The sequence below is a fragment of the Argopecten irradians genome, chromosome 9, assembly GCF_041381155.1.
Source record: "Argopecten irradians isolate NY chromosome 9, Ai_NY, whole genome shotgun sequence".
Classification (NCBI taxonomy): Eukaryota; Metazoa; Mollusca; class Bivalvia; order Pectinida; family Pectinidae; genus Argopecten; species Argopecten irradians.
The window spans coordinates 6,030,538-6,043,749 of record NC_091142.1 but is presented as its reverse complement, the minus strand read 5'-3'; the positions used below and the strand labels follow the sequence as shown (position 1 = coordinate 6,043,749).

At 34.0% G+C, this 13,212-nt stretch overlaps 1 protein-coding gene across 2 annotated transcripts in view; it reads right to left on the bottom strand.

The window, feature by feature from the left end:
- Window positions 1-7,104: 7,104 nt before the first annotated feature.
- Window positions 7,105-13,212, bottom strand: part of LOC138331215 (carbonic anhydrase 7-like) — a 55,539-nt gene continuing 49,431 nt past the window's right edge. For both annotated transcript variants that reach the window (XM_069278700.1, XM_069278699.1), the window contains exons 6-9: window positions 12,962-13,063; window positions 12,365-12,422; window positions 11,693-11,847; window positions 7,105-11,133 (exon numbers count right to left, since the gene is read on the bottom strand). In XM_069278700.1, the coding sequence (XP_069134801.1) occupies window positions 10,930-11,133; window positions 11,693-11,847; window positions 12,365-12,422; window positions 12,962-13,063 (519 nt within the window). In that variant the 3' untranslated portion in view covers window positions 7,105-10,929. The remainder of the gene's footprint in view (window positions 11,134-11,692; window positions 11,848-12,364; window positions 12,423-12,961; window positions 13,064-13,212) is intronic.

Sequence of the window (13,212 nt, the reverse complement as noted above, 5' to 3'; positions counted from 1 at the left end):
GTGAGACAAAGGGACGTAACTCTGTTAGATCATAATGGGACCGAGGATGATACTGGTCAGAACACTTTCTTCTCTGTAAACCTGGAATATATCAGCCTTGTTTGAGATTTCTGTTGTTGGAAGCTTGGATCCATCTGGGAGAAAAAACTGTCGGAGATCCAATTCTCACTCCAACTCGGAATCGGAAGCAACAAAGAAGTACAATACTCGTTACCCCGTGGTCTAGACTCTTGCAACTTTCTAATATATGTATACCAATAATAATCCCGCTTCGGGTTAGAATTTTGTATTCCTATTCGTGGTTGACGTTACATTGTATCCAAGATATTCGATTTGTAGAATAAGACGATAGAGTTGTCGTACTTTCCACATGCATATGTACTCTTTCAACAACAAGACAGTGACCAAGATCGTTGCGCGCAGACGACAGGGAAAGTTAACGCTGATGACACTATATCAAAGCTATGAGAAATCTGCAAGAATTGTATCTTAGAATATTCAGAAACATCTATACATAGAGATTGGCAACTCCGCCATTTTTATGATCGGCAGATGTACCTCTGTATGGGCTTAGGTTTTTTTTAGATAAACCTTTAAATAGTTAAATACAGCAGAATAACTTTGAAATGTTATAAAAGTTCAGTAATTTTCAGATGGTTTGAGTACGATTTTGGAAAGAAAAAATAATAGTTTAACTTATATATTAATAAAACAAAATGCACTTCCGGTTTTTAATGTCTGATTTTCGAATACCAAGTAAACTTGCCGATTTTCATGCTTTCAAAAATCATATTAAATAACATCAATTGGAAAAACTGATCACATCAAACCATGACATAATGTTTAAACTTTGTATTGATGCAAAAATATCATGTTTAAAAGAATGCACTTAAAAGTAGTTAGCCAGGGGAAATGCCTATAAACCGGAGGTGCCGCTGCCTGTCAACAAAGACAAAGAAGGAGTTTCCAATCTCTATGTATATATGTTTCTGGAATATTTAACAAAAATGGACCGTAATTCAACGCATTCATTCCATTTTTTTGATTTAAACATATTTTATTGCAAAATGTGCAATGGGATTGGGCACAAGTTATACAACTTATATAAAGCCCGTTCCCAAAAATAATAAAAACATTCAAATTACAGACAAGATGGCATTTACAAGAGAATTTGAGATAGAGAGAGAGGGAGAGAGTGAGGGAAGAACGAGAAAGAGAGAGGTGGGGGAGGGAGAGAGCTATTGTATAACCAGTATGCTCCTCAAGATGTTAGTTTCAACTCGTAATATACTATTATTTTAAAATCTAAAATCTACCCCTCCGATAAAGACGACAGAAGTTCTAAACCACTTTTCTTAACTTTCGACTTCTCAATGTTCATATCATCCTGTCTTCGGTTACTTTCATGACATGAAGTATAAAAATTGCAGATCTGAGTCCTTATGATTTTTTTCAGTTATTTATGTATTAAATATATATTTATCTATAAGAGTTTTCGACGGGAAAAATTCGTTACACAGTTTGTTAGTGACCTAATACGGAAAAATGTTAGATTTTAAAGAAACCAATATTGGGTGATTTTTTTATTATCATGGCGTAAAGATTTAAACATATTTTATTTGCAGGTTATATGAAAATGGGATTATACACAAATTGTAAACTTATAATCCGTCTTCTCCCGTATGGCGTATATATGTGCTTTATAATTTTTCAAATGAATATCTACATGTATTTGAAATTAATCGGCTTTCAATCAAAGTTGCAAATGTACATATGTAGAGCCTAAACTTAAGAGTCGATTGCACAAGTATACAAAATATGAATTAGTAGAAAGACATTTTCTATGGACGATAAAGCGTTAAAGAAGAATAAAAATTAGTCATGTCATAAACGGCACTCTTCATACAAGTTAATCAATTACTTATGCCAATGATAACGGAAATTGCCGGAATTCTCCGATATGTTCCGATTGTTCTACATAAACCCAGAGTTGTCGTCCCTTTATTAATAAAGTCACTACGATAATAACAATCTCGGAAGAATATACTCGTGTTCTAAGACAATAATTAGTTTTCTCTTTGTTTCTGGCTTTCTGATTGGCCTATTCATTTTTTTCATTCCACGATGGAAAAAAAAATCCGAGAATGGCGCAGAAACCCGACGTTATCGTGACGTCACAATAGAAACATTGACGTTGCGTATCGATTTAAAAAATATGATCCCTTGGAAAATCAACGGAATCGTACGTGTAAACGTATTTCATTTTATAAAGTAGTCTGAAAAAATCATTATAATTTAAAATTTAAAAAAAAATTAATTAAAAATAATGATTTTTTTGTGTGCATGTACGATGAATAACCGATTGTTCTACATGAACACGGATATGCCATCCTTCAAAGTCATAATGATATATTTAAGGAACGATTTTTATTGTTTGTTGTTTACTGGTGTGTAAACTGCATTTTTTGTACAGATATTTTAAATGACGCGCGTCAGCGCGTCATGTTGAAATATCTGTACAAAAAATGCAGTTTACACACCAGTAAACAACAAACAATAAAAATCATTCCTTATATTTACATTTCGATCGACCATTTCATTCAAATTAAGTGTTCAAGTAGAATAAAACTCTGTTTTTCTAATGCTATACGATCGTAGGAACAGCCCGTCAATTGATGGAACCCCGGAACAGCTGGCTTCAATTTGGCGGGGAAAGTTGTCAAATTCAGAGAGTACACAAAATATAGTTCCACATTGACTTTATCTTTTTTTCATCCCATTTACACAATATTTGTTAATTTTTTATTTGCTGATATATAATTTAAGATTTACATATCATTCATACATGCAATCTATTGAAGATGTTTCATACAGAAACTATAGGCCTAACCGAATGCGCATTCACATTACTTGCGGAAGTCAGTGTTCCGGTGTGTGTATTCTCGCGCGGCAACCACTGCGTTTACGCAAGTGTAAACGATTTCGCAGTTGGTAAGGTTATATAGCAAAGAGAAAACGGAAATGTAAATATTTACATATGACCCTATATAGTCAATGGTAAGAGAGTTGCGTTCAAATAAGCGTAATCGCAATGACGTATGGATACAAACGCAGTGCAGGTTCGGACTACTTCTAGTTCACGCTTCGATAAGATTTTTCGTCATAAGTTGAGTCTTGACTGATTTCAAAATAACGATAAAGAGTTTCTATTAGATCCAATCAAATATATGTATTTGACATCAAACAAAAGACGTGTTCAAGCATTGTAACGGTAATAAACAACAAAATGAATCGCTGGTCGGGGCTACAACCTAGGGACTTTCCTCTGGAATGTTCGGGGAAATTTCTTACAGTATAAAAGTTACGTCAGTATGTGTGTACGGTCCCTCATCTCACCTAAATATATACAGAACATCTGATTGTTGGAGAACAATTATAGGATCGTCTAAGGGAAAAATAGGTTAACAGGTCATGTTTAGGTTTCCGGAAGAAAATAAAAACATCATTACAGGTGATCTGAAACAGTATCATCAGCTTTACCCCCGTCTTTGCATTCAAAATAGGTCTACACACACCATGCAAACACTTGTTTATCCTTCGTACAATAAAATAAAAGTCATGACTATAAAGAATTTATCTACATTGCTTTCGTAGACCGATACATACATAACAAACATCCAGCAGCCCAACGGTCATACCACCAATAGGCTATATCACAGTCACTTTCCTCGGTTGAAAATCAAATATGGCGGCTTGCTCCACTTCTGACCGCATCACTACCCTGAAAACGATACCGTACTGGTAGTCGTTCCGCTTCGGTTATCTCAATCTTTATTCGAAATGAACATTATTGATATATTATCAAATTGAAAAAAAACCCATAATTTTAAATAATTAACTTGTGTCATTGTTATATTTCAAATCAAACTGCAGCTATAACATTCAACCATCGGAAATATATCTTCGGTCATCCCTGACTACCGTAGTTACCAATCATCACCGTTTTAAATTTGATGTAAAAACAGACTTATTTAATGTAAATATACAGATTGAACAGTGTTTTGAATGCGTTAAAGGTGGTATGAACGCAATGGGATACAGACATATTCTACATGTAGCGCTAACGCGCTACATTGAATATGTCTGTATCCCGGTTTATAGGCATTTTCCTTTGGCTAACTACTTTTAAGTGTGTTCTTGTAAACATGATATTTTTGTATCATTACAAAGTTTAAACATTACATCATGGTTTGATATGACCCATGTCCCAATTAATATGATTTAATATGATTTTTGAAAGCGTGGAAATAAACAATTTACCTGGTTTTTCGAAAATCAGACATTTAAACCCGAAAACGCATTTTGTTTAATCAGTTTATAAGCTAAAATATTATTGTTTTTCTTTCCAAAATCATAGTGTTGACATGCAAAGGTTTTTGAGTTACCCATTAGAGCTCTAGCATGTTTATCAGATGACACCACCACCGTGTATCATCGGTACACGGGAAATACAAAAATATAGATACACTCGAAAAGGCTACACAAAATTTCGATAATTAAATCAATGTTTTTACCTGATATAGGATTTGTATTGTTTGTCATTTCCTGGTTTCGGTTTTTCACAAACTATTCTAGATTCGTTAAAGGTATAAACTCAGTAAATTAAAGGCGTCAATATAGAATTATTTGACAATATGCATGGTGTACATGGCGTGTACTTTCGGTGAGATGTTGAAATCGGAAAACATTCAAATATTCATGCAAATATTCGGCTTGGCTGATCTTAATTGTATATTAGCAATATGTATAATTGCTATAATATTGTAATTAGACCGATAAAACAGTATTATTTGAACTAGAAATGCCGTTTTCAATACATAATTGAGTCGTCTTGTGTACGGAGTATAGTCATTTCTCCGTACACCACAATAGCAATTTTAGCTAGTATCCGTACACCTGGCAGCTATACTCGGTATACTGATATCTCCTTATAAAACGAATATCATGGAAGAAACTCAGGTCCCCGACATTTTGTATTCATGAATATATATGCATATTCCTTTATGTAAGAAAGGTGATTTGGGTTTAATCGATATCATCATTTCAAAATAAACGAAAATATGTAAGTACATGTAATCGAACATTTTAGTAGGTACACACCAAATATCTTCACAGATTATTCAATAAAGACGCATTAAAATTCCACACGTTTTACATTTAATTTAAGTCGAATGTGTTCTGAAACGACGAGACCAGGATACAGTCAGCATACTTGTGCTGTGTAATTAAAAACAATGACTGAATTTCCCCGTCATGCTGTATTTTTTTGAGCTGTCGCTTTGATAGTAGCTATATCCTGTGTACCGATGACAGACCGTGACAAGTGTCCGACCAGTTGAAGTCTTTCTGTTTTCCGATGTATCTGGATACCTAGTGACATTTATACAGCATGATGTACATTGTATCATATACCAAATTATAGATAAATAATTTGGCTGTCGATTGAGAGTATTCCCATTGTAACATCTTATATAGTTTGTGAATAATCATACTTTTCTTAAATAAGGTAGTGTTACTGTATATGACCGACCGAGTTATAGACCTTGACACAGTATTACATACATACAGAGAGAGAAAAATGTCTATAGAGCCAAACGCCTGTGATTACACAGGGTTGTCCTATCATTTTCTACCTCATGGTTCATTTGCGGTGTTTGAGCGAAAAATTAATTTTACGCATTCACGTGCGCCTATGAAAATCAATTGAAGCAGAAAAAATTCGAGATCAATCAAAATATCAAAAATAAATCGATTTTGGATTTCAAAAAGTTAAATGACAGCTTAATTTCCAAAACAAACTTTTTCAAATTTATTATCAAATTTAAGCATTAGAACATGTGCACGAGTGTTGACATCCTCGATACTCGAAGGGTTGCTTTCAATGTTGACATATCTTAGTAAAACTGAAGGCAATTCATGAGGAAAAACACCGATCAATTACAGAATCTTCATTTGAAGATTACAGAGAAAAACACCTAACAACAAAGCCACAAAGTCAATCACAATGTACTGTTATTTACATGTACATAAAAAACCAAACCAACTGTTGATCCGTTGTCGCAGTCATAGCCTTCAATTTTGCTATGGACTTTGTCAGAGATGTTGAAAGCTATAAATTAAATCTCTCTGTGTAAAGGGAGGTTACTCGAAAATTCGTTCTCAACTACTTCAAGTAAAACTGCAATCTAGTTAAAATTCGATGTCCATTATCTACTCCGTGGAGTGTACGGAGTAGATAAAGAACATCGAAATTTAATTAGATTGAGTAAAATTGTTTTTTCCTAGATACGTTGAACTCTTAGCATTTTCCATACCTTGCTACAGAGTTTATATCTGGTATCTGTATCATCAGTTTGGCTTTTGTTGGAACACACATCTATCATTAGGCCAAAAATAAAATATGTCTGTTTAGGGTTACCCGACCGATCATAAGTTTTTACCCCGACCCTAACTTTTTTTTCCACTTTTCTACGAAAAAATATTTTAAAAAGTCGGGATTTTGATCTCAGACTCCGGTTCCGACCATTATTTTAGAGTGAAAAACATTTAATAAAAGAATGAAAGAAAGAAAAAATCCTCCCTATCGACTGAACCTATTTTCTTCTTTGCCAATGTAACCCTAAACAAATATTTTTTTGCCTTATCGCGGTATGACCTTAACACTACAGAGGTTACTATCACTGTCGTGACATCCACCCCTGAAATATGCCATAGTCAAACACTTAGGGCAGCTCAGACGTAAAAAAATGACCAATCACAGGTAGACCGACGCCCAACTTCAAAGCAACACAGTCAGCCACAGTGCACCGTTATACTCTTATGTTGATATACATCAAAGGATCAAATAACCTTTGTCTTCTGTTGCCTCTAGTTTTACTATGTGATAGTCCTGGGATGGATGTAAAGTCAGTGATAGTAACCCCTGGAGTATCGAGTATGCGATATTGAATGATGCATTAATCTAGAAAGTTCATGGACTGGTAATTATGTAATTTGTCTCATGTACTTAGTAATGATATACAAATAGAAACACAAAAACATATATAACTTTAAATAATAAATTTATTTCCAAATGGGAACGTGTTGAAACATGCATAATTTACATTTTTATCTATAAATTGAAGATTTTACAATTAAATATATATAACGTTTAACAGTTTTCAATAGCTACTATTTGTAAATGTAAATGAGCACTTCTTAAAAAAATCATAAATGGAAAATATCAAATTGTTATAATATTGCCTGTTATATCGTCGTAAGACACAAGACAATTTCTAACTTCGGTACAATTGACTTAGGCAACGATTTTCCTGAAGTATTACGACACATGCCGAGATTTTGTCACTTTTAAGATATCTGTCGATATAATTATAAAGTCGGATGACTCAAAGATAAAGTCGAGTATTCATACTATTCATTAAACACATGTCGAGATTTTTTTTCTTCTTCTCCGTAATGTCTTTTGGGACGGATGTCCGATTTCCATTATGTCGAGGGAAGATGAAAACAACTACACAAGATATTACTACAAGAATCTTATCTCTTATCTTTTTGTCTTTCGTCTCTCTGTGTGTATATTTGATAGTATAAGGTGTATGTGTGTGTATGTGAAGAATGAAAGTGTCCTCGTTTGTCATGTCAAATGTGTTACAAAATTTGAAAAAATAAAAAATTACGAAAAAAAAAAAAACTGTCAATAGAATATTTAAAACAAAATAAACCCTAAAATGCCATGGACAATTGGAGAGACGATACTCCGGGACTTCTTCCTATTATGATCAAGAGTTCATACTAATGATGGATATTTACAGATCGATGAAATCTATAGAGAAAAGGGGAGAAAAGTGGGTTTTTTTTTATTTCCTGTTTTGATATAAAACTAAAAGTGTTTGAGGATTATTGACTGAAAAACTTCTAAACCGGAAATGACCCATATTTCTAAGGCTGTCGATCCAACAGAAAATATTATATTTTCCTGTTCTTAAAACATCTTCCTTTTATTTGTTCCATTTTGTACGCACTTTAAAGTTGTTTTCTCGTTTGCTTTAGTTTAAATGATAACTGCACTTTTATTCGACTCATCTCTTATAAATAATCTCTTATTTACAAAAAGAATTGTTTGAAAATAACGCTCTTATTTATTAAAAGTACAAGCAAATATAGAGATTCTTCAGGCAAGAATGATTGTACTTGCCCCAGTCAGTCGGTCGTGGCGTATCGACATCTGGTGGCTAGCCGATCTATCACTACCTATCCTGTATAGACAGATAATGTCAGATATCAATACATCACCTATCGAACACCGGATACCTACAGTGATACACTGTTAGTACAGTCGTCCTTATATGGATTACCGTAATGGGGAGTGTGGTGTGTACGTGTTATATAATTGTGGAGAATTTACGGGTACTAATAAGCGAAAGTATTTCTCTTTGATTATATATCCACGATTATATCTATACGTCCGAACGTGTTTTAAACAATTGCAGATTTTGACATGAAACTAGTAAGATTACAAGATGTTGTGCAAAACTTATAACTCCGCGAATAGTTGGAAACTGACTTAGCGAAAATATTCACACATGAATACGTTCACGTTTACAGCATTTGTTGACGGGTATATATAAAGTAACGATGTAGGAGTTTGAATTTAAAGTCAGAGCTCATTTGGTGTGTGTATGTGATTTCCGTCAAAATCAAAAATATTATCAAACAGTAACAAATAAATGGTGTACAAAAGGAAAGCGTCTTCTTTGTCGACGTCATCCGTATTACAAGTATATACAAAGTAGAAATGTACCACACTCTATCTTTCCAACGCCTTTCAGGTATGTTAACAAATGGTTCGGCGTGCGTGTTATCGGTTGCTAAAATAGAAAAAGATAAGGATATTATGACATTGTTTATTTCATATCGATGCTACAAGGTATACTTAGTTTCCAAATATATTAATGCTACATATCTCTAATACTCCAATAAAATGTCCTGAATGCTAAAAAAAAAAAAAAAAAAAAAAAGAATCTTATCTCTGTGTCCGATTTCATAGCGCCTTACGGCAAACCCCGTTAAATAGATTTCCATGATGTGATATGAATTATAAATGCAGATTCCATAGGAGTTTTTGTAATGTAGATTTCGAAGATTAATATGTTATGTTTATTTCCCAGATGGATATGTAATGTGGATTTCCAATATCTATATGTAAGGTAGATTTCCAATATTTATATGTAAGGTAGATTTCTAAGATTATATGTAATAACACATTACTTTTTCAAAGTAAATTATCCTATCAATTTATCGCTGACTGAATTTAAAACTATGTAATGTAGATTTCCAAGATTATAAGTAAATTAGAAGATTTCCAAGATTTATGTGTATCCATGAATGAATTTAAACTTATAAATGAATGTCCAGGATTTCACCATGTCCTTTTGAATTTCATGCTGTAGTATTGGATTTCGTGGCTTTCCGTGAATTATCAACATATCTTAACGCATCTTATACATAGATTAGAATACAAGATTTCATAGTGTGTTTTCATGGTCAATATTTCATGCCTCATCAAAGTTTTATTCAAACGTGACCGAAGCTAAGTCATGGGTTCTTTTATGCATGTATCAATACATATAGTGGTTGTCTGATGTCATTTCGTAATTTCGTCATTTCAGATCAAAAAGGGCGAAAAAAATAATAAGCAAAACGGATTTGAGTTTCGTGTTTCAGCATTTGATTCGATTTTTTTTTTCGTTTTGACAAAACGAAATGGCAAAAATCAGCCACCTTAAAAAGAATATTCCTTTACATGAATGAAAGTATTTTGAAATGCATGGCGCATCTTGTAAGTTTCAAGTGAACCAAAAGGTGCTGCTAAAATACAGCTTAATTATCAAACTTTAGAACCATTCGCACAGTTGCATGACTTAATGATAACAAACCCTAAATAAGTTGTCTTATATTACAACTTGCATTGTTCACAAATATTTCTTTAGCACTAATATACATGTATATATATAAATACATTCTTCAATAATATGCATGGTTATATATAAATAATTCTGATCTACAGTTACTTCCCTTTGTACATATGTCTCGCTTCGCAATGACGTAATCTTCGGGAATAATTCGACGATTTCCGAAGATTGCCGGAGATGATGCGACTGGGTACGGACAAAGTGAAAACAAAGGGGGATAACTCTGATAGATCAGGATGCACTTTTACACAGGTAATGTTCACGGCATATACACATGACAAAATCAGACCAATTATTATTAACTACACATATTCTTGATGAGAACAACACATCGCATTTAATGATCACTTAATCAACAAGTTCATTCTCATATATTGTGTAAAAAGAATAATGAGAAAAGACAAGAAAGATTTCTGTTACGTTGAATAAAGTAATTATGAATAAGTTTTACATATGATCGGAAAACCGTGGCCTTTACAAATTTCATTTGTTATATACATTATTGCAGAAAATGTATACATATCAAGTGATGGCAGACTTTCTTTCATGTGTGGCAACATGATGGAACTTATTTATGCAGATTCTGGATCATGTCAAATATAGACAGAATATTCTCATATAAATTGTATTTTCTATTGAAAAAATATTGTACTGACCGTTTTCTGGACTTGAACACTCAAAGTATATTCTTCTGACTACATGGTAGCGAAAATCGCTATCTTTTTCATCAATTACAAACATATAGACATGTATAAACATACAAAAACATAAATAGTATTTGAAGAAATGATCCCGCCTTGACATCACATGATTATGTCACATGACTATATTGTGTAGTGTACGTGTCACATGACTAGATGTAAGTTGTCGAAGAGGCGTCTAAATGAATGTCTATTTATCACAGATATGAACGTAGAACTGTGACCATGACGGTTAAAGTCAGACCGAGGCTTGAAATTTGAGAGGCGGAGTTGATTTCCTCCTCCAGTTGGAAGTTACGTAGTACTTGTCGGCCATTTAATGGCTGTACTGGCCGGAAGTTGTCGACCAGATCATGAGCAATGTCATTGGAACCACTTGATACCGATCTGAACTTGGCCAACTGTTAAGAAATATAAATAGAGTTATTTATCTTTGCATATTATGTACTGTACGAGACTGGATTACCTGCCGAAGTTTTTCTTACTCTCCGCTAGGGTTCGCTCCGTAGTTACAGTATTTACAGCGCAGCCTAGTGGAAAGAATCGATATTACGAAAGATAATCCAGTTTAGCATCAATTTCACATAAGTGGGCGAGTTTGTGTTCCGAATGAGCAATAACCAGCTTCAGTGCTTCAAGAATAAAAATGGTAAGCGTTTATAGAAGTACATGTATACCTATGCCGCCATTTAGATTTGAAGATTTTTAAATAATATATTATGCGGGGAAGACACAGGTTAACCACTGCGACATCAATCATTCCATACTACATATACTGACCAAATTTCGTTGGAAAACGTGATAGAAAGAGGGAATAAACCGAAATTAATGTCCTTTTTATTAAGAGTTATTTCCCTTTGGAAAAAAAAATAAAAAAAACAAAGTCTATCCGGGATGAAAAGAAAAGGAATTTCGCGAAGTATTCAACACACAGTTAGCGAAATTTCCCGGCATATTTACCTGTGCACGCGACAACATGATCTTCTCCTCAAACATTGTCCACGTGACACTCTCAAAACAAGGGGGCGTGGTGAGACTTCCCTTATATCGGTAGAACCTGTTGATTCGCTGGGGTAGCAGCGCGCCAATATTTACACTGACAGGGGTGTTGGTATCTGAAAAAAACACCTAATATATTCTATGATTGTTGGATTAAATGCTAATATCCTGGTATAACAGATACATGTAGCTTAGTTCATTTAAGAAAGGCTTTTCCTGATATACATAATCCTCGATACTCCAGGGGTTACTCGTCGTTACGTATTTATATAGAAAACCACTTCAATTTTCTTCATATATTAAGTAACAGCAGCAAATATTAAAAAACATCCTCGATACTCCAGGGGTTCCGATCACTTACAATCTCTACACCCCTGTGTTAACTCATAGTAAAATTGAAGGCAGCTTAGGGGAATAAATCTGAACCATTCACAGGCCTTCAAAAATTTTCTTTGAAGACAACAGAGAGAGCGACGCCTAACTTCAAAGTCACACATAGTCAACCACAGTGTACCGTTATACGGCTCTTTGATGTACATCAAAGGACTAAATTACCTGTTCTGTTCCTGTTGCCTCCATTTTTACTATGAGATAGTCCAGGGGTGTAGAGATCGTAAGAAGAGATACACATACCTTTGTAAGTCAAATTTCCGATGGCGGTAACCAGTGGCATGAACGCGCTGTTATCATCCTGAATAAAAATAAAAGCTATTCAGTCAAAGGGACATAACTCTAATTGTTTCAACGAATATTATTACCACTATTTCGCCAAAAGTAGAACGTACTACTTCTTTTTGGAAACCGAGAACTTATTTAAGCTCAAAACATCAAATAAATATTATAACACACAGTATCTAACCTGTCATTTATCGATGAACGGTTTTTTCTTCTTCATAGCAATACAAATTAGACTGGGAGAGAAAAGACATGGTTTGCCACTCCCCATCCTGCGGAACAGTGTTGTAACAAGCAATTTTATCGGCTTAAAGAATATGTTATCAGCCATTAACTTAGAACATGACGTCGCCATTTATAACGTCGTATTTGATTGGTTGATCCGGCGTAATAATTTCTAAAATAAAAGAGTCCATCAAAAACTCAATTCATGCTATCAATTAGGGCGAAATTCACTTATCCCCTAGAGTACCAAGTGACAAGTCTACTCCAAATGAAAATATTTTTTAGATCCGGAATGTGCCGAAATGTTAATATGACGTAATTTATACATACTGTTGTGTGGGCAACCCAGAATCCTAGAACAGCTAGTCCGTCTGGTTTATCCACCGCCTCCCCAAGGTTGGAATACTTCAGGTTGTAATTTACTATGTGCATCTGAAATAAAATCCACACTTTATACATGTTATTTAATTCTCAAATGTCACGAAAGGCAAGTATCCATTAGACTATGTATTCTTATCAATATCTTTGAAAATATATGAATACGAAATATAGTTCACAAAGGTTCAAGAGAAAGCTGTGCG